Raw genomic sequence first — 25,711 nt, forward strand, 5'->3', positions numbered from 1 at the left:
AAACCCATTACACTTTATTGTATATTGTATTATGTGTTCTTCCAGGTACCCCTATATATGAATTGAACGCTCATAGCTAAATCGAACCTGTAGTTTCGAATTTAGTGCCCTTGAAAACCCACAGTTTTCATTCAAAACTTACCACATGAAACCTATAGCTTTCATGTTTAAATTAAACCAATACATGTCTATAAAACCCGAATGTTCTATGATATATGTATATGGCTTTCCATATGACTAACCACGTTTTGTTGTACCCTCTGTTTAGGGACATGTCGAACTTGAAAAAGATTGATTTCACCGCTCTGGAAGTCTCTGGAATAAGCTACCTAAAGTGGGTTCAAGACGTGAAGCTTCATCTTATTGTAAAGAGTCTTAGAGCTACTATTAAGGAACCAACTGACGATGCCTAAAGCGCATGCAACTAATTCTAGCAGCCACAACCGACGGAAACCTCATTATGGCCGTGGAAATGGGTGGCAAGCCCTACCATGGGCCCAAGGTCAACAAAACAAAGGCCCACCCAAGAGAGGAAATTTGACCCAGAAGCGCCAACCCCTTGCACCTAAGGCCCCAAACCTCAAGAACAAGGGAAACGTTATCGTTCAATCGGCTTCCACTGAAATGAACATGTGTTATCGATGTGGATCAAAGGATCATTGGTCACGCGTATGCCGAGCTATCCCTAAGGCTATTGTCAAGTATCATTCCCATCGTGAGTCTAACTTTGCACTTGTAGAACTTCCTGAAGATACTACTACAACTCTGAAGGTTTTAGATTTTCAGGAGGCGTCCACTCTTATGGAAGAATAAAGTTTTATTTTTCTAAAGACATGTTAGGATGGTTTACACCCACTAGGAGTGGCCGAACCCTCCCTAAATTTTTAGGTTTATGGTTTAATTTTCGAACAATTTTTCTATTTCTTTGGAATTATTTGTTTGGTTTTAGTTTGTTTTGAATTATGGACAATTATTGTGACACCCCGTCCCGAAATATTTTATCGATAGTGTGAAATATCTTTAGGGTTGTGATTTTCACACACCCTTAATTACCTTTCCCACACCCCTTCTTATTTTTTAATACTTAATTGATATCTTACTATTTACTCTTCCATATATACCCTTTTTACTTTTTGACCATTGAAATTTTAAAATACTTATGTTATTTTATTTTAAACTTGTTTTTTTCTTTTTCTAACACTCAACCATATATGCCTTTTGTAACTCAAGCTCTACTACCTAATCTGAGAGATCCCAAAACAAGTATAAAACACCTATTATATAAATATAAATAAAATGATTACCTAATGATATAGCATATATGCATAAGTTACATGAATTGTACAAAATACTAGTAAGCAATCCACATACACTTTAATCCCCATAATAGTAGCCTCATGCCCCAAAAAATACATCAGATATCATTACAAGCTTTCACATTCTGCCTACACTATGTTTGGCCTTTAATCTTGTGTTCAAAAGGAGATGTCAATATTACCAAAAAGATATGAAACCCATGCACTCCAACCTACAAGAAAATAAAAACATGTCAACAAAAGGAAAGAAAATTACAAACTTAATTAGTATTTTTATGGGGAAAAATCAACAAAAATATATGTACCTTAATGTGTTCTTTACACATCTAAGCTATTATTAACAAAAAGTTTCTTTGGCAAATCATTATGCTCATCACACCTATAAACAATGAACATTAAGTTATACGTATATATAAATAATCATGACCATAGTAGACAATATTAAAAGATAAATAAAAAAAATGACATACCCGTCGAGCACGTTTCTGAGCCTTCTCCACTATTTCAAACTTTGAAGGACCACGCTTTGTAGAGCTTGATTCTTTTCTATTTTTAGAACCCATTGGACGACCTTTGTGAGGTTTAACATTAGGCTCAAGAGTTAATGGAAGAGAAGTATCAATAAATTCACAAAGTTGCCTTTTGGTATCCTCTTTTTGAGTAAGAGGCAACTTTTCATACTTATCTTTAAACTCCAATAAAAGGCCGCTTATTTGATCTTGTTCATTGTCCAAGCTTACATGACGATCATTGACAAACAATCTTCTATCAATCCTCCATTGTGGATGTATGTCATTTAGTTGCAAGACTTCAATATTCATCTCTCTAATCATGTGAGCACAAGGAAGACCCATTGTCTTGAGAAAATGACCCTTACATTGAGATGGAAGATCAGAAGAACTTGATGCTTCATATTGATTATATAACTCATTCAATGCAAATCTAGATACATGAGTAACAACCTCTTTGAAGAAGGGAAGTCGAAACTTGTGTGAAACTCTAACTTTTTCACTTGAAAGTTGAGTTTTGATTTCTTGAAATTGATTTTCAATAGCAAGGCATATTTTTTCTTTTACCTCGCGAAGACCTCCAGTTGAAACTTGAAGATATTTTTTTAGCGTTGCATGTGCACCTTCGACTCTTGAAGTAACACGGTTACCAAAGTGGGTAACTTTCTCTGACCATGCACTTACAAACTTTTCTTTGTATGGAAGCCAAGTACCAAGAATATATTTCAAAACAAATTTCTTCTCCTCGTACTTAACTTCAAAACGACTCCAAGCTTCATTGAATGATGTTTCATTAGGAGATTGGATTAAAATTGTCCAAGTAGAAATGAAATCAATCCAATCAACTTCTTCCTCAAAATGAGCTTTACAATTTGCAAGTATATTTTTCTCAATATGCCACACGCACAAAAGATTGGAAGTACTCGGAAAGACAATGCGTATAGCATTCATTAATGCCAACTCCCTATCCGTTATAATCACCATAGGATGATTATCAACTCCCAAAATCTTACTAAACATTTTTAGAGCCCACACATAATCCTCTTCTTTCTCATTTTGCATGAAAACAAAACAAGAATAAAAGGATGTGTTGAAACTTGAAACTCCTATGATATCCAATAATGGCATCTTATACTTGTTGGTCTTATATGTGCAATCCATCACAAAAACATATGGGTAGCTCTTGGTCAACTCTATAGACAAGGGATGAGCAAAGATCAAATGAGTCAAGTGGCCTTCATGATCATACTCAATGTTATAAGTGAAACCACCTTCACCAAGTTCTTCTAATAATGCTTGAACAATTGGACGCCCAGCTAGACTCTCCTTCACAATCTTAGCTCTTAGATTATAGATGTTTCGAGAAACTACTTGAAGATGAGGATTGCCTTGCCGAAGCGAAGATAGAATTTGGCGTGGTGGTATACCAGCCTTACTTATTTCTTTAATTCGTACGATTTCCTCTTGTGAAAATTGACGACAAGAAGGATGTCCACACATGTCATTTGAAAGTTCATGGTTATGCAATAAACTTTTTATCTCTAGCTTCCAAAATTCTTCACATTTCTTTTTACGCCCTTGACTTCAAATGGACAATTTATGAGGCGAGATCCTGAGTTTTTTTTTCTTTCATCTAGTGAAGTTTTAGAGGCTCGATAATCCCCACCTCTATCACAACCAATAGCAACATATGTATTTGTCTTATATCTTCTAATAACGGTTGCAAACCCTTGCATTAATGCTATCTTACGAACTTCCCCGATGAGGTCTTCTCGACTTTCAAAACATTTCGCCAACAAAGAGAGCATTTTATCGGGCTCATCAATCGTTGGTTGACTTCCTATATATCACAAACCAACACATTTATATATGTAGAATATATACTTTTTATCAATGGACTAGACATTTAAGTATCAAATTTATACCAAAGCATTGTATGCATTATATCAAGTTTACACCAAAACATGGAGCCTAGGTAAAACCACAACAATTAAACCTAATACCAATTTACCATTAAGTTAAAGTGTATTGGGGACCGATAGATTCCAATAGAAAATTAATTTCCCCAAAACCAACACAAATCAATATTCTCTATTATAGAGCATTGCCGTGTACATGAGAGAAAAATATGTTATAGAGCATTGCCCGGTGCATTCACGTAAGCATGGTAGTTTTTAATCTTTTGCTCTTTAGTCTCTGAGCATTGCCTAATTTTTCGTTATTCTTGTAAAAAAAATTATGATGTCAAAAACATTTACAAACTTAGTTTCGTGATTTTCTGTTTACTTGACGCATTTTTCTAAATTTCTTCCCCTGGATTTAGTTACTTCATTGTTACATGATACATTTATCTTAAACCACCAGTATTCATTCATTCAATTATCATTTGAACCACAAATTAGGGAAAGAAAAAACTAAACCTAAAAAACAAATTGAGGCAAGAAGAGAACAAAAACCCTAAATTCCAAAATCAATCTTAATAATTTGAGAAAATACTTTAGAAAATTACCATCAAAAGTGTTAAGAGGAGGAATGCATTCTGAAATTTCTTCCATGCCATCCTCCTTGCATGCCATATCCAATATCTTCTGCAACTCAATGTCCATCTGGAGTTCTTCATCTGTTATTATCAGGTCATCCATTGTGGTTTTTCACAAGAAGTAATAAAGAGGACAGAGGAACGAAAAGAGAAGAAGCAGTGGAAATTTCAGAATAGGTCTCGTTAGGCTCGGCGGAGGGAGTGGGAGGCTTCGAAGAAGCAGTGGAAATATTTGCGGCAGCGAGGGAATCGGGCTGCGAGAGGTGTCTGGTTTTGAGGAAAAAGCAGGAGGTGTCTGGGTTTTGGGGAAGAAGCGGGAGAAAGCAAGGGAAAAAGCAGGGGAGTGGGAAGAATCGGGCTGCTACTCCAATCTACAACACAATCAAAAAATAAAAAACAACTTTTAAAAGTCAAAAAGTAAAAAGGGTATATATGGAAGAGTAAATAGTAAGATATCAATTAAGTATTAAAAAATAAGAAGGGGTGTGGGAAAGGTAATTAAGGGTGTGTGAAAATCACAACCCTATCTTTATTGCCCTTGAGTGTTTAGGGTGCGTTTGTTGCACCGGACTGTCTCGGACTCGACTAACTTCAGGGATTAAGCTGGACTGGCTTAGACTAGACTAAGTTGGACTGATTTAGTGAAGCGTTTGGTGCAGTGTCGGACTAAGAAGCAGGACTGCAATATTATATTATTTTATATTAATTTAATATATATTAATTAATATTTTATTATTACTTTATCTTGATCTTTTTTATCTTTTTCTAGAATCATCCTTCTCCAATATCTGTAACCTTTCATTTTTCACTTCGCCTCTCCATCTCTCTTTCCCTTTTTTCCCATTTTTGTCTCTCCGCCTCTCCCTCCTATTTCCCTTTTCTCCCCATTTTTGCCCCACCTTTTTTTCGGGGTCATGTTTTGCAGAAAAACAAGATCTTTGAGAGACCTACAGGAGGGAAAGAGAGAGATATCGAAATCAAGGGTTGCTTTCTTGCATGTTTTGATTCTTCCAAAAACAAAAAACGCAGGAGTAATATGATGTCCTCTGTGAGTTTGTTCTTGCATCTTTGAGAGACCCATAGGCAGTGTCTCACTCCCCTCTTCTTCTTTTTTCTCTCACTTCACCTCTGTGCTCTCCTATCGCTCTCTTTGTATTTCTTTTTTCTTCAGATTTGGTACCTGTATTTTCTGGGAAAATCATAGTTTGGTCAAGAAAAATCACTTAAAGTTACTGCACTCATGCTAAAGTTTTCAATCTTGTTGTTGGCGAAAGAATTTGGGTCACCATGAGACCCGTTTTTGCCATCGTTCGGGTCGACCCAGATGGCAAAAAACCCCAAATCACCGACCCAGGTGCCAAAATGGCGCTAGGTTTACCGGACGACGGAGATCGGCGACAGTCGTTTCTGGTTTGGTCAGTGGAGAAGGGAGGGTTGATGCTGCTCATGCGGGTTTGAGCGACGCTACTTGCAGAAGAGGGAGACGGGACTAGCAATCCCGTGGTTGTTGGGGATCCTCGTTAAGAACTTGTAGCGAGGTGTATAATCCGAGCGAGTCTGACCTAAGCTCATTAAATCTAATCCTGGTGCAGATCAAACAAGGGACTACAATCCAGTCCAGTCCAGTTCCCTCTAATCCGGTCAAACAAACGGGCCCTTAGTGGTCGTGTGTGTGTAAACAGGCTAAGGATTTGGACCATGACATGTTTTTCCTAAGTTTTGGGACCCAATTGGAAGTAAGCTTTTGTTTGTGGGTTGGTAGCCCAAAATTGGACCACACACACACACTCATACCACTTATGTTGACCCTCTCTCTCTCTTCTCTCTCGGATTTCCTCCATTGTCCGTACAATTGTACGAACAACTCCTTTAGCAACCATTTCATGCATGGATCGAGGCTGTGAAGGTGATCTTTGTGTTCTTTGCAAGTCCATGAGTTCATCCATGCCATTAGTTCGACGTGAGAAGTCGTAGAACTCGAGAACTAGAAAACCCCAATTTGGTGCACTGTTCATCTAACGTGATCGCAGACTTTTCTTCAAGTTTGGAGGTGTTAGGGAGCCTTAGAACTTCTTCACGAAGCTTAGGGAAGAATTTTGGAAGGTTTTGGACGTTAGGAAGCTCGGGTTTGACAAGTTGTAGAGGGGGCCGGATTATCGTGATTTTTTCGGTGAGATTCCGTGAGTTTTAGGACCTAAAAGTGGTAAGGTTTTGTTCCTCTCATCCTAAGCTTCATTTTGGTATAAAATTCGTGAATTTTTGTTAAGAATTGAAGAATATATGACGATTAGAACTTTTTCCCAGTTTCCGGCGACGGCGACGAAATCTGGTGACTCGCCAGAGAAGAAGGTGAATATTCCGTCAAAGTTGACGGAATATTCTAACGGCGTCAGGTATATTTAACGGCATTTTCTATATTTTAATGGAATCTTCCCTAACGGCGTTACAAATTCCATCCACTGTGTCAGGCATGTGCCTGTGCGTGGCCGCACGTGTGGTCGTGCCTTGGCCGGTGCATGGGTGCTTGGAAAATTTTTCTAAAAATATAGGGATGTTCCTGAGGTTGAGTAGGCCACAGTGGTATATTCAAATAACCCAATTGAGCAATGTATGAGAAGTTATTATCTGGTTTTGTTTATGTGCTTTAAAATAACGTTTATATAGTTGTTTCGCATATAGGTGAGACCTATTCAGAGGACGAGCGTAATCAAGCGAGACTCGGGGGCTATGACCCTTCTACATATGAGTGAGTGGGTTTTTGGTTTTCAGTATATACTTATATACTTGGTATTTTTCCCATAAAATGTGTTTAAATGAAATTATGCTTTGAAATGTCATGCCTATTGATTTATGCTTAGACTATAAATTAGTATAGTATGCATAAATGTGATTTGACGTTGTGGACGCTCATATAAGTACCAGGTGAGTTGTAGATTGTTTATGTGAATTGATGATTATGTGAAATGTGTTGAGAGCTCATAAACCTGCACCCCGATGTTAGTGCTCCTGCCCGTGGTTAGGGCACAGTTCTTCACGTGATGTTCACCTCCCGCACCATACGCTCACCTTGGATCCAAGTTAGGTGCACAATCCTGTCTTTCAGACCACTTTAGGTGGTTCTAACTCGTGTGCAAGCATACTTGTTGAGCTATAGATTCAGTCGTATAGGCCACTTTAGGTGGATCCGGCTGATATGTTATTTCTCATGAGTTAATTCACCTGAGTTACTTATTCAGTTATTTTGAGATATTTGGCATGGCATACTTTTGAATATTACTATTCCGAGCATGGTTTTGAGATATGTATATCTAGGAAATTATACAGGTTTTACGGCAATGGGTTACTATCTTTGATGTTGAAATGGTTTTAGAAAACTTTGTTTTTGCCCACTCACACTTTTTGTTTTGCGCCCCTCCATGTTTTAGGTAGGAGTGCTTGTTGGTGGCTTACGAGGATTTGACGGAGGTTCTGACAAATTATCACCAATGTATGATCACTTTTGGGTGTTGTATAATTAGTATTTGTCCTGTTAGACTACACTTATGCTACTTATGCTCTAGTTGTGCAATCACACTTAATATCGCTCTTGCACCGTATCTTATCTAGTGCTCTAGTTGGTTTGTTTTTTTTTTCGTTTGTTTATTCGCATTTCTTATACTAATATTGCTTTCGCACTGTGCACATGGCTACGTCACCCTCACTTGACGGCTAGCATGCCTCAATCTAGGTCGGGATGTGTCAATTATTTTATGGATATTATTTCTCGAATTGATTAATTGAATGAATGGAATTATATTTATGCATGTGACTGATTCAATTAATTTATTTCTATGTATGACTAGTGGAAAGTTAGTTGTTTGGCTGATAGTGCCAGCACGCACACCATATTGTGTGAAAAACAATATTTTACTAACTTCATACCTAAAAATGCAAATCTGACAACCCTTTCAAGCCCATCCAACTTGATAGAAGGATACGAAAAGGCCCATATAATGTTGTCCAATAGTACTGAATTAACCATTAAAGCAACACTCTATTCTCCACGTTTCGGAAGAACGGTGCTGACTTTTAGAGATATTCGAGATAATCAATATCATGTTGAAACCACTGAAGAGTATGATTCTGAATTTCTTTGTATCATTTCTTACGAATATGACCAGAAGCGTATTCATGAGAAGTTGGAACGTCTTCCGAATGGGTTGTACATAATAACCATTTGAGGAATTGAGACTTATCACGTGGCCAGCCTTATGCCCGAATTCCAAACCACTTTGTTGTTTTGGCATGATCGAATGAGAAATCTCTAGACGAGATATGATGTGCCGTATCCTCAAAGTATCACATGGGCATCACTTGAAATCTTATATGAGTCATCCGCTTTGCAAAACATGCATTTTTCTTTACCAAGGGAAGGATTTATCCCTTCCATTTAAGGAAAAAAAGAAAAATAAAAATCTGAAGATAATATTCGTAACGGAAGAAGAGAGAAGAATCCAAAAAAGCTGGTAACGTGTTTGAGTATCGAAAACCAGGATGTACGCGTGGGGTTTCGAAACCTTCTTCGACCGCCACCGAGTCACCGACCCTCTTTTCCTTTCGTCATCTAAAGGGAAAACTCCCACCCTATATAAACATCCAATTTCGTAATTTCAGACAAAACCGAGGGCTGCAGAATATAAAAAACACCAAATCACAAAAACCAGGGCCTTTTTATAGGAAACTAAAAGCGTCGAAACGACACTTCTTAAACCTCCGGAGTTTCTTTCTTTTGGTAATTGGCAAAGAACTAAATATATATATACACACACACAGATATATTGTATGGGTGTGTATATATATATGTACCCTTTTTCTTGATTGTTCTGCTTATCATCGGATCTGCCTCGCCAAAAATTCACAGACCTCCATATCAAAAAGCCTCAGAATTTGTAATTTTTGCTTCATTTTTTCGTTTTTTTAATTGTTTTGTTTTTCTGATTGGACTCACAGAATCTGTGGTGGTATTCATTTCTGGGATTGTTGGGTTGCTGTGGTTTTTGAGTAATGAGTTGGAGAAGGAAACAAGGTGGCACTCATCCTCCACACAATCCATGGACTAAACTGCAGAACAGAAGGCCACAGCACCACCAAGGCATGTTTTCTAATTTCTAATTTTGTTTTTTAATTTTCTTGGAATTTTGAGCTGTTGCATGAGCGGTAGGCTTTAATTCTTGTGAAAGATTGTATCTTTGAGGTGGGTTTTTGGTTTAGGAAATCGGGTTCTCTTTTGATTTCCATATCATTGGCTCTGTCTGTGTTATTTATAATATTTGTGCTTTTTTGTTGAACCATTGATGAATGAGGTAATGATTTGCTGGTTTTGATGGGTAAAATCTTAATTGAGTAGGAAAGTAATTGAGATATAATCTGTAAGTGAGGTTTGTAACCAAGTTTGGGTTTAAAAAATGAGGTTTTAAATATTAAACAAGGAAATCTAATGTTTCTCTGTAAATTAAAAGTAAAGTGGGACCAAAGAGAAACTAATGTCTTTCCTCTGTTTCTCCCCAGATTTACTATCCAAACCAGTGTCCATATGTTTTCTCCTGAAATTACTCACAAGTCTTAATCAAATCATAATCAGGATGTCTTCTCAAATCTACCGAACGGCGTAAAGTTTACCAAAAAAAAATTTCTGCTGGATTACTTGTACTGTGAAAATTTTATTTTCCAATCTAAACATGAGGAGCAATTGTGATTTAGGTAATCCCCCTTCTCAAACGTTAGGCTAACCTTTTTTCACTCAGTTAAAGCATGTGTAAGTTTGTTAACAGTTTCAGAACAAAGACACTTCCTGCTGAGGCTCTTAACGTTTTTTTGTACTGCGTGTTTTTGTTATGAGGTTAGTTTTGTTTAGAGTAAGATGTTGTTCTGACAATGATGCAAGCTGTGGCTTTTTATGGCAGAAGTTTTATGCTGAAAATGTAGAGGTGTTCAAGTCAGGTTTAGTTGTTAATTTTCTAAGTAGATTTTGTCCCAAGGGCTAGGGTTTTTGGTGAGGTTTGTGTTTTGTTACTGGTTTTAGTTAGCATGTGTGCATGGGATAGTGCAGTTTCTATATTTGAACTGCGAAAGTTTTAAATTGGAGGTACTCCCAGCCTTAATGAGAGTAACGACACTAGGGTTTGGGAAGTGGTTTGTGCTGATTCGGTTAGTTTAGCCGTTAAGGTTAATGTGAGCGTGAAAGTTTTGAATTGGAGGTATTTCTGGGTTTAACGAGAATAACGACACTAGGGTTTGGAAAGTGGTTCTTGCTGATTCAGTCAAGGGTAATGTGAGCATGAAAGGTTTAAATTGGAGGTATTCGGTTTTAATGAGAATAATGACACTAGGGTGTGGAAGGCGGTTCTCACTGACTTGGTTAGTGTAGCCATTAAGGTTAAAGTGAGAGTAAAAGTTTTAAATTGGAGGTATTCCCGGCTTTAATGAGAATAATGACACTAGGGTGTGGAATGTGGTTCTCGCTAATTCAGTTAGTGTAGCCGTTAACACCTGAGAGTAAAGTTTTAAATTTGAGGTATTCCCGGCTTTAATGAGAATAACGACACTAGGGTTTGGAAAGTGGTTCTGCTGATTCGGTTAGCTTAGCTGTTAAAGTTAACGTGAGATGGATATATTGTAAATAGAAAAACGAAAAATTGTGAAACTGCTATCAAAATCGACACTTTTCAAGGTTGTTTCATATTTCCATCTCGGTGATCCAGCATTGTATCTTCTTCTAAGTTGCATCATTGTTCCATCTCTGATGATTTATTGCATCTTTTTCCCCTTTCAGGAAGTTCTTGTTTGTCTAGATTTTTTAACTGTTATCCAAATGTAGTATATTTGTATGTTCATGATGATTGAATTGACAGTTCTCTTCTGTTTGCTTCGCAGATAGTTGGCAATTAGGTGTGCCTTACTGGGAAAAGCAATTCTGTTTGATTGTTGGCTCAGTTCCATGGCGGAAGGTCGTAGAAACAAACAAATATATGTATCTCTATGAAAGCATCGTTCAATGGAATGATTCTGCAAATTTGGAGACATTCAACAATGAGAAATACCGCTTTTGGGCAGCAATTAACGGCATGCCTTGTAACATATCATTGCCAGATCCTGACATTTATATTGATGACATAGATTGGAATTCAAGCATTGATCCTGAACTTATTTTGGACTTGGAAAGGGAGCCTGAACCCACCGATGATGAGAACCAAGATAATGGTGTCACTCTTGTTAATCCTCTCCTTTTAGATCAGTCATTTGCGTGCACTGGATGGGGCGATGCTGAAGAGGACTTCAAAACTAAAGAGCATCCTGCAAACTGGGGCTGTGGATGGGACGATGCTGAGGAGGACTTCAAAAATAAAGAAAATCCTGCAAACTGGGGTTGTGGATGGGGTGATGCTGAGGAAGACTTCAAAACGAAAGAAAATCCTGCAAACTGGGATTGTGGATGGAATGCGGATAATAAAGAAAATCCGTGGGGGCCTGATTCTGCCCAGACTCAGAGCAAAGCAGCTGGGGGAGGATGGGACGACAGTTGGAACGGAAGAGCTGGTGGAGCTTCATGGGGAAATTCAGATGGAAATGGCAGGAAGAAAGATGGTGGCAGTTGGTACAACTCAAAGCATAAGACCTCTGGATATCAAGGTGACTACCACCATAAACGCGGAGGGTGGAGGAACAAAGGGTGGGGCAACGGTGGGAGAAGGAACACCAGAGTTCATGTTGGTTGCGAGAACCTGGCGTGAGGGGGTAAAACTCAGAAGTGTAAACCAAATCTCGAGACTCGAATGGGTGGGGAAACCAGTTTTGCGTGTGTCTCGGGTAAGTGATGTGTATTGTAGTTTATGTTTTTCATCGTCTTTGGCTGTTTAGGGCAGAGTATATAACAGTGGGGTAGTATAAATGTGAAGTGAAATCGGCGAGGTCGTACCAATTTTATTAATTCAGTTCGTATGTGTAGCATTTGTGCAATGTATAAATGGAATAAAAAGGTCACCTGAGATATTGTGGCAGGCCAGCCCAGCCCCTGAAAACTGGTTGGGAGAGTGCCTGTATATCTGAGGCGATATATGTTTGTTGATTGTCGCAGCAAGTGTAAAATGAAATCAGAATATCGAAGTGCAGAGGCAGTCTGTTTTTGGCTTATATTTTCTTGATTTCTTTTGTTGGTTAGTGTTCACTGTTCAGAGAGCGGGATAATGACTTATGTGGATCGGGTTCACTATCCTCGGGAGACCAATATTATCATGCCGTGTGGTCCACTATGGATTTCCAATCTAATAATATCATGCTACGTGTGTTTATACGTATCATATTAGTATTGAATGAGGGTGCCACAAGCTGTTAAAATAAAATTGGTACGGTCAAAAGTGTTTGGTTGGGAAAATTGATTGGTGGAGGCGGATGAGCCCTTTTGGTGGTGTCTGCGCCCTTGATCATCTCATGATTCTGCAGAAAAAAAAAATTGGAAAATTAACACATGCACAAAAACAGAGAGAGACTTTTGTTTGGGAAAGTTGACTGATGGAGACGGAGAAGGCGTTTTTTTTTCCCCAACTTCTTTTCCGTATTCGTTTTACTATTTTGCCCTCAATTCGTGCTGCTGTTGCGAAATGCCAAAATAGGACTAACACTCATACTATCAGAACTCCCCAGCCAAAATTAGGGTAAATTGTAACAATGATCCCTTAATTTTAATCAAATTGAAGTAATGGTTCATCAACTAAAAATTCATTACCATTGGTTCCTCAACTTATAAAAATGTATAGCTATAGTCATTTTCATCAATTTCGTCAAAATAAGTTATGTTGGAATAACCATTTATATAATTAGACTCCCTCAACTCATCAAAGTGTGTAATTATGGTCATTTTCGTCAATTACGTCAAAATTTTTGTTAAACGAGTTATGTTAGAAGGACCATTGCTACAATTAGGTTAAAGTTAAGGGACCATTTCTTCAGTTGAATTAAAGTTAAGGGACCAATGATAATGGATTTTTAGTTGAGGAACCATAGTTGCACGTTTTGATGAGTTGAGGGACCAATGATAATGAATTTTTAGTTGATGAACCATTACTCCAATTAAGTTAAAGTTAAGGGACCATAACTACAATTTACTCGCCAAAATTATATTAGTAAGCAGAAATAATCAAGGGTAATTTTTTTTTTAACAAACGATATTATCTACTTTAAGGAGAGAGAAGGGAAGATGTGGGCTTAATTTCACAAAAAATTAGCAATAATGTGATTAAATTTGCATCCGACGAGAATCGAACGTCTTTCACGTACGAGTGAATCTAGTTGTATTAAGTGGCAAATGAGAGACAAAAGAGAAGTTTACTAAATTAATGTAGATCCTGGCTTTATATACAGAGAAGAGATTATTATTTTTATTTTCATAGAAGAAAAAGGCAAACAATGGGAGTTCTCCTTGTCATATTGCACGCCAAATGTTCGTTTTATACGTCTCACTGGGAAAAAACGAGAAAGACAGGGAAAGTAATTCCTTGTGAGGTATTCAGATTACCATGGAGGAGGAGAAACCTCTATCAACTGTCATGGACGCATCTGTTGCAGCACCCCCACTTGCTCCACTCCGCGCTCCTGTACTCACACCGCCACCACAAAATGGGGAAGCGAGGACGAGCACAAGCGACTCGGATGATTCTGACTTGGAGGAGCCTCCACGACCCACCGGCGTCGTCTCGGGTGGGGAGTACGAGACATCGGAAGAGAGCAGGGTGGTGAGAGAGCAGCAGGAGAAAACAATGCAGGAGCTACTAATGAAGCGCCGTGCTTCTGCTCTTGCTGTTCCCACCAACGACATGGCCGTGAGGGCTTGGCTTCGGCGGCTCGGCGAACCCATTACTCCTCTTTGGGGAGAGAGAGATGGAAAGGCGAGACAGGTTGAGGATGATCATGGCGAGGCTTGATTCCCAAGGGGAGTTGGAGAGGTTGTTGAAAGTTCATGAGGAGGAGGAGGCTGCGGCTTCTTCTGCTGCATTGGAGGATGGTGATGATCAAATTGTTCAGTACGCTTTTTACACTGAAGGGTCCAAAGCTTTGTTGAATGCTAGGATTGACATTGCCAAGTACTCCATTAGGAGGGCAGCCTCGCGGCTCGAACGGGCTCGAAGGAAGAAGGATGACCCAGATGAGGATATGGATGCAGAGTTGGACTTTGTTTTGGAGCAGGCAAAAAGTTTGGAACTTGATTGCAGTGAGATTGGGGATGATAGGCCACTTTCAGGTTGTTCTTTCTCACACGATAGCCAACTGCTTGCCACTTGGTGTATGTATCTCCTCGCCTCTCTTTTATGGTGTCTAAATTGCAAATTTAATTGATTGCTAAGTTAAACAGTTCGTGGTTTATTTCCTGCTATTTGATTTTCGATGACTATAGCCATCTTGGGTTGAGAGATAAACATGTCAGTACCAGTGAAGAAAGTTTCATCCTTTTCATATCAAAATGCCATTGCTAACTCGGTTCTCGTAGGAGGGTGGCCATGATTTGTTTGTTTTATTAGGGTGATAGATTTTGCGAGACTACTATTGTATGTACAAGAGGTTGAATTGATTTTTCCTGTTGTTTTGCTTTTGTCAGTGCTATAAGTGGAGTTGCCAAGTTGTGGAGCATGCCTGATGCAAAGAAGGTTGCCACTTTAAAGGGACACACGGAGCGACTGGCTGATGTTCAGTTTTCTCCTGTGCATAACCTCTTGGCAACTGCCTCTGCTGACCGGACAGCAAGGTTGTGGAATACTGAAGGAACTCAGCTGGTGACATATAAGGGCCATTTAGACCGTCTGGCACGAATTGCCTTTCATCCATCAGGAAAGTACTTGGGTACAACTAGCTTCGACCAGACATGGAGGTTATGGGATGTAGAAACTGGTGAAGAGTTGCGTCCTCAAGATGGTCACAGTGGGAGTGTCTGTGGGATAGACTTCCATCCTGATGGATCATTGGTGGGATCCTCTGGACTGGATGCACTTACTCGTGTTTAGAACCTCCGTAATGGTAGAAGTATTCTTGCCTTTGAAGGCCATGTCAAGAAAGTGAGACTCTAATTTTTCTCTAGTGTTATCTAAGGGCTAACTCCGCCTATGTTTTACATGGCCGGTCCCAAGCCCGGATAAAGGAGGAGGGGGAGGGCGTCAGGTAGTCGACAGCCGGCACTCCATGATCACGTCGAATCCTTATGAAAATGAATCCAGAACAAAATAGCGCTAAAGCTAGGGCGTCACCCGTAAGTGGCGCGCTGTGCGGCCCGAGCACAGTGATAAGTGAGCAAGGGTCGCTGTATCTCCATCGGCACCCGGATGCAGTGTTAAATGAGCAAGGGGGCCATAGAAACTTCTTTTCGAACGACTCCACTCAAAGTTGTTTGGGAGCATATGCTCCTATCAACTTTACCCGGGACACACAAAAGAAGTACTTTGATCCTATTAGACGGGGGAGGGTGAAGAAGCTAGGACAGAAGGGTAGAGTTCAAGAGAGCAAAATGCGTTTAGGAACGTGGAATATAGGAACCTTAACGGGAAAATCTATGGAAGTAGTGGAAGTTATGGTGAGGAGAAGGATAAATATTATGTGCCTACAAGAAACTAAGTGGGTTGGTAGTAAGGCAAAGGATCTAGAAAACTCAGGGTTTAAACTTTGGTATTCGGGCACACATAGAACGAGAAACGGTGTTGGCATCATCGTGGACAAAACCTTGGTACAAGATGTTGTAGATGTCAAGAGGGTAGGAGATAGAATCATGGCAATCAAGATTGTAATAGGACAAGAACTTATCAATGTGATTAGTGCGTACGCACCTCAAGTAGGGTTGGATACGAGGTCGAAGGAGAAATTTTGGGAAGATCTTGGAGACTTGGTGCAAGGAATTGCTCAGACGGAGAAGTTATTTATAGGAGGAGATTTAAATGGACACGTGGGCAGGGAGACAGGCAACTATGGAGGTTTTCATGGTGGCCATGGTTTTGGGGAGAGAAACGAGGATGGGGAAGCTATCTTGGATTTTGCAATGGCATTTGATCTCTTCTTAGCCAACACCTTCTTTAAGAAGAGAGAAGAACATGTGATCACCTACAAGAGTGGGTCGTCAAAAACACAAATAGATTTTCTTCTAATGAGGAAAGGGGATCGTATAACTTGTAAGGATTGCAAAGTTATACCAGGAGAGAGCGTGGCTAATCAACATCGCTTGTTGGTGATGGATGTACATATCAAAAGAGTGAGACAAAAGAACAAGACTTGGAAGTGCCCAAGGACTAGATGGTGGAATCTAAAAGAAGAAAAACAAGCCATTTTCAAAGAGAAAGTAATCACCCAGTGTGTGTGGGATAGAGAGGGGGAAGCTAGCCAAATGTGGGATTCCATGGCTAGTTGTATCCGAAAAGTAGCAAAAGAGGTATTAGGAGAGTCCAAGGGCTTTGCCCCACACCAAAAGGAATCTTGGTGGTGGAATGAGGAGGTACAAACAAAGGTGAAGGCTAAGAAGGAATGTTGTAAAGCCTTATACAAGGATAGGACTGATGAAAATGGTGAAAGGTATAGAAAAGCGAAGCAAGAGGCGAAGAAAGCTGTGAGAGAAGCTAAGTTAGCGGCTTACGACGATATGTATAAACGACTAGATACCAAAGAAGGAGAGTTGGATATCTATAAACTAGCTAGAGCAAGGGAAAAGAAGACAAGGGACCTAAACCAAGTGAGGTGCATCAAGGATGAGGATGGAAAAGTTCTTGCTACAGAGAATGCGGTTAAAGACAGATGGAGAGGTTATTTTCATAATCTTTTCAATGAAGGACATGAAAGGAGTGCTTCTTTAGGGGAGTTGAGTAACTCAGAAGAGTGTAGAAACTACTCTTTTTATCGTCGAATCCGGAAGGAAGAAGTGGTTGTAGCTTTGAAGAAGATGAAGCAAAGAAAAGCAATAGGCCCAGACGAGATACCAATCGAAGTGTGGAAAGTTTTGGGAGAGACAGGTATAACATGGCTCACTGACCTTTTCAATAGGATTTTGAAAACGAAGAAGATGCCAAATGAGTGGCGAACAAGCACTTTAGTGCCTATCTACAAGAATAAGGGCGACGTACAAAATTGCATGAACTATAGGGGTATTAAGCTAATGAGTCATACAATGAAGCTTTGGGAGAGAGTCATTGAGCATAGATTGAGGCAAGAGACACGGGTTTCGGACAACCAATTCGGGTTCATGCCAGGGCGCTCAACCATGGAGGCAATCTATCTCTTACGAAGATTGATGGAAAGATATAGAGATGGGAAAAAGGATTTACACATGGTCTTTATAGATTTGGAGAAAGCGTACGATAGGGTCCCAAGAGACATTCTTTGGAGGATTTTAGAGAAGAAAGGAGTACGAGTAGCATATATCCAAGCTATAAAGGATATGTATGAAGGAGCAAAGACTGCCGTAAGAACTCATGAAGGACAAACTGAAAGCTTTCCCATAACTGTAGGATTACATCAAGGCTCATCCTTAAGTCCTTACCTTTTTGCGTTGGTAATGGATGAGTTAACAGGACATATTCAAGATGATATTCCTTGGTGTATGCTTTTCGCAGACGATATAGTGTTGATAGATGAAACTCAGGAAGGGGTAAATGCAAAGCTTAACCTTTGGAAAGAAGTGTTGGAATCTAAAGGTCTTCGCCTAAGCCGATCAAAGACAGAATATATGGAGTGCAAGTTCAGTGCAAATGGAGGCCAAAACGAGTTAGGGGTGAGGATCGGTGATCAAGAAATACCAAAGAGCGATCGTTTTCGTTACCTAGGATCTATCTTGCAAAAGAACGGAGAATTAGATGGAGATCTCAACCATAGAATACAAGCTGGATGGATGAAGTGGAAGAGTGCATCCGGCGTGTTGTGTGACCGCCGTATGCCACTGAAGCTCAAGGGAAAATTTTATAGGACGGCAATAAGGCCGGCGATGCTGTATGGCACAGAATGTTGGGCGGTGAAGCATCAACACGTACACAAAATGGGTGTAGCGGAGATGAGAATGCTTCGTTGGATGTGTGGGCACACGAGAAAGGATAAGATTAGGAATGAGGATATCCGGGGTAAAGTAGGAGTAGCCGAAATTGAAGGAAAGATGAGAGAAAATCGGTTACGGTGGTTTGGACATGTGCAAAGAAGGCCTACTGACGCTCCGATTAGAAGATGCGACTATGGGACAGAGGTTCAGGGCCGAAGGGGTAGAGGAAGACCTAAGAAAACTTTGGAAGAGACTCTAAGAAAAGACTTAGAGTACTTGGATCTAACGAAGGACATGACACAGGACCGAGCACAATGGCGTTCTAAGATTCATGTAGCCGATCCCACTCAGTGACTTGGATTTTCCAAGTCTCCAACCGAGAAGTTTTCCTCACTCAGGAAATTAAGGGAACACTACCTCAACCTACATGCTCCACTCACAAAGCTCCAACAAAAGAAAATTCAAAGAACTTAGAGAAGAAGGCTTTGGTGTATTTAACACAATACGTTGAAATGAAGGAAAACTTATTTATTGATATCCCCGATAAGCTACAAATATGTACATATACATGAGTCAAAATAAACAAACAAGAGAGAGCCTTCACAAAGGTTGCTTAGGAGAAGTCGCAGCAGTCGGTAGAGCCCCAGAAAGAGAAGGCACCGGAGGGGGATCATTCGGAGCCTCAGTACTGGACAGAACCCTAGAAGTAGGAGGCATCAGAGGTTGATCATTTGGAGCTTCATTACGCGGTACAGCCCCAGAAGACGAAGGCAATAAATGCCTTTGGAACAAACCCACAAATCTCTGATGATCAAGTAAAACCTGACCATCAGATTCCTTCATCTGGTCCAGCTTCCTCTTCATGTTTGTAGCATAGTCATGTGCGAGACGGTGCAACTGTTTATTCTCATGCTTGAGCCCTCTAATCTCCTGTTTGAGACTCATCACTTCAGCCGCCAATGATTCAACTTGGCGGGTTCGAGCAAATAGGCGTTGGGCCATATTAGACACAGAACCTGCACACTGAACACTGAGAGCCAGAGAATCCTTAACAGCTAACTCATCAGATCGTTTGGAAAGTAGTCTGTTATCTTTGGGAGTGAGAAGGTTTCTGGCCACCACCGCAGCGGTCATATCATTCTTCATAACGGAATCCCCAACGGTAAGAGGACCAGTAGGGGAGACGAAGGATGGGCGCCATATGTTGTCTGGAGAAGGCGGGGCTGCCTCTTCAACAAGGTTCAAGTCAAAACGACGGTCGGAGGGGCCAGACATTTTCAAAGGTGTTGAAGAGAGAAGAGGTCGAACAAATCAAGATCTTAGAAGTGTAAGAATGGAGCTTCTACTGGTGGAGATTCAAGTGTGCTTTGGAACTTAATGCCAGCCCCTATAAAAATCTGCACTCGACGGAGCTTCAGAAATCGAAGAGGCGCCTGCTCAGAAATCGAAGAGGCGTTTGCTTTCTCAAAAGCTGGGCTGCTCAGAGACCACGAGGGTCGATCTCAGAAATCGAAGAGGCGTCTGCTTTCTCAAAAGTTGGGCTGCTCAAAGACCACGAAGGCCGATCTCAGAAATCGAAGAGGCGCTTGCTTTCTCAAAAGTTGGGCTGCTCAGAGACAACGAGGGCCGATCTCAGAAATCGAAGAGGCACCTACTTTTCCAGCCTTGGCAGCACCTGTCACACGCACACTCAGCTTTGCGGAAATTATGGGCATTCTGTCGAAGACTTCTGGTGAAGTAGAAAGCACATGAGTCTTACTGTTCAATCACCCACTTCCCACACGCAATAGTAGCTCATGTGTATCACAGATAACTTTGCCAAAGTTCTCTGCCAAAGTTGAGCACGTGAAGCTTGCAGCTTCCACTACATCGCTCTGACCAAGACGGGTAAAAGAATAGCAAAGAAACAGCACTAACAAAGTTTAGACACATAAATTTTGAAGGTCTAGCTACCCCATATTATTACCCACAAGGGTAAAGGAACAGTATCACTGCTGGATAATTGGAAAGTCCCTGTGTGTCAACCTCTGTGCTTCGTGGCAAGGTAGACTAGCAAACATGCCCAACCTTTACTCACATTCGAGAAAACACTCCCAACAAGATTGCTTGCTCCAAAATCGAAGAGGCACCGTCCTCCGAATCTCGAGAGCCAGACTCCCAACATGACTACTTTCTCAAAAATCGAAGAGAGGGTAAAGGAACAGTACCATTGCTGGATAATTGGAAAGTCCCTGTGTGTCAACCTCTGTGCTTCGTGGCAAGGTAGACTAGCAAACATGCCCAACCTTTACTCACATTCGAGAAAACACTCCCAACAAGATTGCTTGCTCCAAAATCGAAGAGGCACCGCCCTCCGAATCTCGAGAGCCAGACTCCCAACATGATTACCTTCTCAAAAATCGAAGAGACACCGCTCTCCGAATCTCGAGAGCCAGACCCCCAGCAGGATTGCTTTCTCAAAAATCGAAGAGACATCGTTCTCCGAATCTCGAGAGCCAGATCCCTGATAGGATTGCTTGTTCGAAAACCGAAGAGGCAACACTTTCCCAACTACAAGAGCCGGATCTCCTTGGATAAAGCTGTCTGTAATCTTCACACGCAACATCAGCTTTCCACATACCACAGACCACTTTTTCAAAGTGCTCTGACAGGGTAAAGGAATAGCATTACTACTTGTTGTTAAGGAGACTCCTATATATGTCAACCTCCATCCCCAACGGACAGACAGACCTGCAAAAATGCTCAACCCTTCCTCATATATGAGAGGGCACTCTCAACGAAGCCTTTCGAAATATTCAGCTTTCTTTCCCCCCGATAATACCTCTGCAAACAAGTTATACTAGAGCAAGAATATCTCATATCATCAGGGTTAAAAGCAAGAGTATCCCATATCATGCTTTTTCCCTGTCTTTTCCTTTGGACTTGTTCTTACCTGCAAGACAAGGAGAAAGAGAGCAATCAGTCAGCACTTGGAATCAAGCTTCCAGCCAGGAACTGACTGCCTGGAACTTACTTACCTGGCATTGCTCTCGAGTACTCATCTTCAACATCTTATGCTTCCAGGGAAGATACCGCATCTGCCTGAGGAACAGATAGGGCAAGTGAGAAGGATACAAGGAAGCATGTGGAGACAAGCGTAACAGCACACGTGCCGATACATCCATCACTCTGTCAAAGCAAAAGTATCCCATATCAGTAGGGTCGAACGTACTCTAGATTTGATGGACTTGTTTTGACCCTCAAATTCTTCAGTCGGCCTTATACTCTGGAGGAAACCAGAAAACCCTCCAGCTCAGTTCAAGAATAAGCCTGTGGAAAGTTACTTCTTCAAAAGCAAAAGTATCCCATATCATCTCTTCTCATTTTTCTTCTCTTTATCCTTCATGCTGCCTACAAGATAGGGAGAATGTGAACAATCAGCCGGAGCTCTGATTGCTTACCTTGTCTGTCACCTCTTTCAGCAAATCCCCTAGCTCGGCAACTTGAGGGACTCCTACTACATGGTTTGTATCGCGCTTGACCAAGCCTGAAACTACAAGTAAGCTTCAAGTGAAATTGATACATTACCTTGTGCATCTCCACCAGTTAAAGATACCACCCCTGGATGGAGGAAGAGTACTTCCAGAGAAGATGCCACATCTACCTGTGAGACAGATAAGGCAAGTCAAGACGATACCACATTCCGATACTTAGAAGTTTCGTGATTACGAGATCATTCTCCCACAATATTTCCTAATGTCATTTGTACTAAATCATTCACCTGTACTCACTAAAGGAAAGCTTGAACCTATGTACTTGTGTAAACCCTTCACAATTAATGAGAACTCCTCTATTCCGTGGACGTAGCCAATCTGGGTGAACCACGTACATCTTGTGTTTGCTTTCCTATCTATATCCATTTATATACTTATCCACACTAATGATCGGAGCAATCTAGCGAAGATCACAAAAAGCGACCGTTTTCGCTACCTAGGATATATCGTGCAAGAGAACGGAGAATTAGAGAGATCTCAACCATAGAATAGAAGTTGGATAGATGAAGTGTAAGAGTGCATCCGGCGGGTTGTGTAACCGTCGTAGGCCACTGAAGCTCAAGGGAAAATTTTATAGGACGGCAATAAGGCCAGCGATGTTGTATGGCACAGAATGTTGGGCGGTGAAGCATCAACACGTACACAAAATGGGTGTGGCGGAGACGAGGATGCTTCGTGGGATGTGTGGGCACACAAGAAATGATAAGATTGGAAATGAGGATATTCGAGGTAAAGTAGGAGTGGCCGAAATTGAAGGAAAGATGAGAGAAAATCGGTTCCGGTGATTTGGACATGTGCAAAGAAGGCCTACTGACGCTCCGGTTCGAAGATGTGACTACGGGACAGAGGTTCAGGGCCAAAGGGGTAGAGGAAGACCTAGGAAAACTTTGGAAGAGACTCTAAGAAAAGACTTAGAGTACTTGGTTCTAACGGAGGACATGACACAAAACCGAGCGCAATGGCGTTCTAGGATTCATATAGCCGACCCCACTTAGTGGGAAAAGGCTTTGTTGTTGTTGTTGTTGTTGTTATCTAAGGGCTATTAGTTATAGTTTTTTATTGTTCATGATTCATTCATGTATTTGGCTATCTTTCAGGTTCTTGCACTCAGTTTCTCAGCAAATGGCTATTATTTAGCCACTGGGGGTGAAGACAATACTTGCAGGATATGGGATTTACGAAAAAGGAAATCCATATACACCATTCCAGCACATTCCAATCTCATATCACAGGTCAAGTTTGAGCCTGAAGACGGATATTTCCTTGTAACTGCTTCATATGATTTGACAGCAAAGGTATACTTCTTTTGAGAACCTGGATTTCTGAATTGATACGAGATGTAGTTATTATTTGTTATTACTATTTTTTTGGTTTCATGTCTTGACTATGAAATATTTCATCTTTGCCAGATATGGTCAGCCCGGGATTTAAGCCTGTCAAAACGCTCTCTGGACATGAAGAAAAAGTTGCATCTTTGGATATTTCAGGAGGTAAGTTTCCTCGTCCAAGTTATGCAAATTTTTTTCATTATTATTTCTTGTTTCACCAACCTAAGGTATGCATGGACTTTATTGATAAAAAGTATGGATGGATTTTTTGGGTGTATGACTATATCATGGCATAGGTCTACTAATCCGTAATTAGAATGAGTGGATTTTTGTGTAATAAGAAATTGATAAGTGGAACGAAGAGTGGCAGACAGAGCTGTGAACTTATCTCACCTTTTGATATGTGTTACCATGTACACCTTTCGATATGTACTGTATACATATGTTACATGTAGGCACTCTTACATTTTTCACCCCTCTCCAACTTTGTACTATACCAGATCATACTGACTCCTCCCTTATATAGTTGGTTCAGACTTTCATCTGTGTACAACTGCAATCGGACCTTGTCATCGTGTTTTGATATCACCAAGTTAGCTCAATTTTATGGATTAATTTAACTGTAGAGACCCCTGTCAAAATAAAGTGATAAGTTGTAGTTAATTATGTTGAGTCCATGATGGTTTGTTGCGATCAGTTTGTACTTAAGTTTAGATTTTCAAACAGTAAAGTCTCACCCAAACATTTTTAAGTCAATATCAAAACCCCAAAATCTCAACAATTGTTAGTGCGTCCCTACCAGCTGCTCTTTAAAGCTGTTACCTTAGGAGGTATTGCATCATATTTTGCATTGTTTTTCTGGGGTCATAAGTGGGAATTCTAGTCGGAGCTTCACAATTAATCATATTTATTTAAAATAATTATTCAGAATGATTGGTTCTGAAACAATGTTTTTAATCGCATGATGCTGTAACTAATGAGGCAATGGTCATATCGAATAATAATAAATTAGAAGACACACACACGGACAACTACAAGATTTACACAAAAACACTTTAAAAGCTCATTTGGAGAAATAACCCTCATCTATCCAACTATTCATACTCTAATTGATTCTTAGTTGGGAAATTATTTTGGTGCCCTTCACCTGTTACAAAGTCAGCCCAGGTATTTTTACCACAAGTATTGAGATTGAAGTGTTTTTCTCTGAAGTGTAATGCTTTCAAAGGTTTCTAAGGGGCCCTTAGAACAATCGTATCTTGAGCTTGTGGCACTGTTTGATCTACCAAGTCTGAAATTACATTTTTTTATTTAACGGGTTTAGGATATGAACATGTGCATTGCCTTGTAATCCTAGGTTATGAAAGCAAACAAACTTTTGTCTGTTGCAGCTCAAGACAACTCATTAACCTGCAAATGCTCCTCCACTTAACCCCTTACCCCTTTTTTCTTCCCGTTCTCTATTTTTATTTCCCTCTCCGTGACACTGTTTTTGGAAATACTTAAACTCTGTAGTTCCCTTTATATCGTTATGATATATGAATATCTCTGTGCCACTTAGCCATTCAAATTCTGTATCGTAGACCCTGTAACTGCACCTCCAGTTCTTTTCTTCTTTTTTTCTTCTTGCTTTTCTTTCCTTCTTGGGTTTTGTTTGGAATTAACTAGTTTCTAAAAGCTCTTCTTAACCTGCTTCTGCTTTTTAATAATTTCTTAAAATAAGAGTACCTTTTTAACCCACTCGGGTACTTTTCGGGTTGACTAGTTATCTAATTGTTGTGCTGGAAAGCTAGTTTCTGGATTAATTTCCCAACTTATGTTGTTGATAGCAGACGGGCATCAAATTGCTACTGTATCACATGACCGAACCATCAAACTGTGGTCCAGCAGTACCAATGAGAAGGATCAGGCAATGGATGTGGATTACAGTACAAGTTAGAAGGATCAGGCAATGGATGTGGATTCCAGTACAAATTGCAAAGACCAGGCAATGGATGCGGATTAGGACCTGCTCAGTTCGAGACAGACTTTCGAAAGATGATAAAGAGTTGGTGGGTTACTAGCGGATACATGGATTATAGTGAGACAGTTTTGTCCAATCTAAAACTTCTGTACAATGCTTCTAGTACTGTATTCAGGCAGATATTGGTGTTCAACTTTATTTTTAACCATGAAGGAACCCATTTGAAAGAGGGTTTTGTTCGAGTCAAAATCCTCCCTGCTCTTGTACATTGCTTTCGATTACTCGTTTGTTATGTAACGTTGAAGGCTTGTTTTCAGACATTTTACGAATTGTTCGGTATGCCTACTGTTTCCTTAATGTCTCCTTAATGTCTCCCTTTTACAGCTTACAGATTAATTCCTTCTGTTTTAGTTGAACTCATAAAACATTGGTGTGTCTAATGGTTTCCTGTGTTTTTAGCGAAATTTTTCTTAGCGCTAGGCTGGTTTTGGACA

At 40.3% G+C, this 25,711-nt stretch overlaps 3 protein-coding genes and 1 pseudogene across 3 annotated transcripts; 2 read left to right on the plus strand and 2 right to left on the minus strand.

The window, feature by feature from the left end:
* Positions 1 to 1,355: 1,355 nt before the first annotated feature.
* LOC126599000 (PKS-NRPS hybrid synthetase cheA-like) lies at positions 1,356 to 3,325 on the minus strand. Its single transcript, XM_050265390.1, has 3 exons — positions 1,787 to 3,325; positions 1,622 to 1,695; positions 1,356 to 1,528 (listed from the first exon to the last, which is right to left on the minus strand). The coding sequence occupies exons 1-2, from the start codon at positions 3,323 to 3,325 to the stop codon at positions 1,690 to 1,692; spliced, it is 1,545 nt and encodes a 514-aa protein (XP_050121347.1). The 3' UTR covers positions 1,356 to 1,528; positions 1,622 to 1,689.
* Positions 3,326 to 3,366: 41 nt separating this feature from the next.
* LOC126599001 (uncharacterized) lies at positions 3,367 to 4,891 on the minus strand. The gene is made up of 2 exons (XM_050265391.1): positions 4,335 to 4,891; positions 3,367 to 3,665 (listed from the first exon to the last, which is right to left on the minus strand). The coding sequence occupies exons 1-2, from the start codon at positions 4,465 to 4,467 to the stop codon at positions 3,367 to 3,369; spliced, it is 432 nt and encodes a 143-aa protein (XP_050121348.1). The 5' UTR covers positions 4,468 to 4,891.
* A 4,061-nt stretch (positions 4,892 to 8,952) lies between these two features.
* On the plus strand, positions 8,953 to 12,533 carry LOC126600611 (uncharacterized). Its single transcript, XM_050267206.1, has 3 exons — positions 8,953 to 9,135; positions 9,354 to 9,499; positions 11,281 to 12,533. Exons 2-3 carry the CDS (start codon positions 9,408 to 9,410, stop codon positions 12,131 to 12,133), a joined length of 945 nt encoding a protein of 314 aa, XP_050123163.1. The 5' UTR covers positions 8,953 to 9,135; positions 9,354 to 9,407; the 3' UTR covers positions 12,134 to 12,533.
* Positions 12,534 to 13,806: 1,273 nt separating this feature from the next.
* Positions 13,807 to 25,574, plus strand: LOC126600615 (U4/U6 small nuclear ribonucleoprotein PRP4-like protein; annotated as a pseudogene).
* Positions 25,575 to 25,711: the final 137 nt, after the last annotated feature.

The sequence above is a fragment of the Malus sylvestris genome, chromosome 14 (assembly GCF_916048215.2).
Source record: "Malus sylvestris chromosome 14, drMalSylv7.2, whole genome shotgun sequence".
Classification (NCBI taxonomy): Eukaryota; Viridiplantae; Streptophyta; class Magnoliopsida; order Rosales; family Rosaceae; genus Malus; species Malus sylvestris.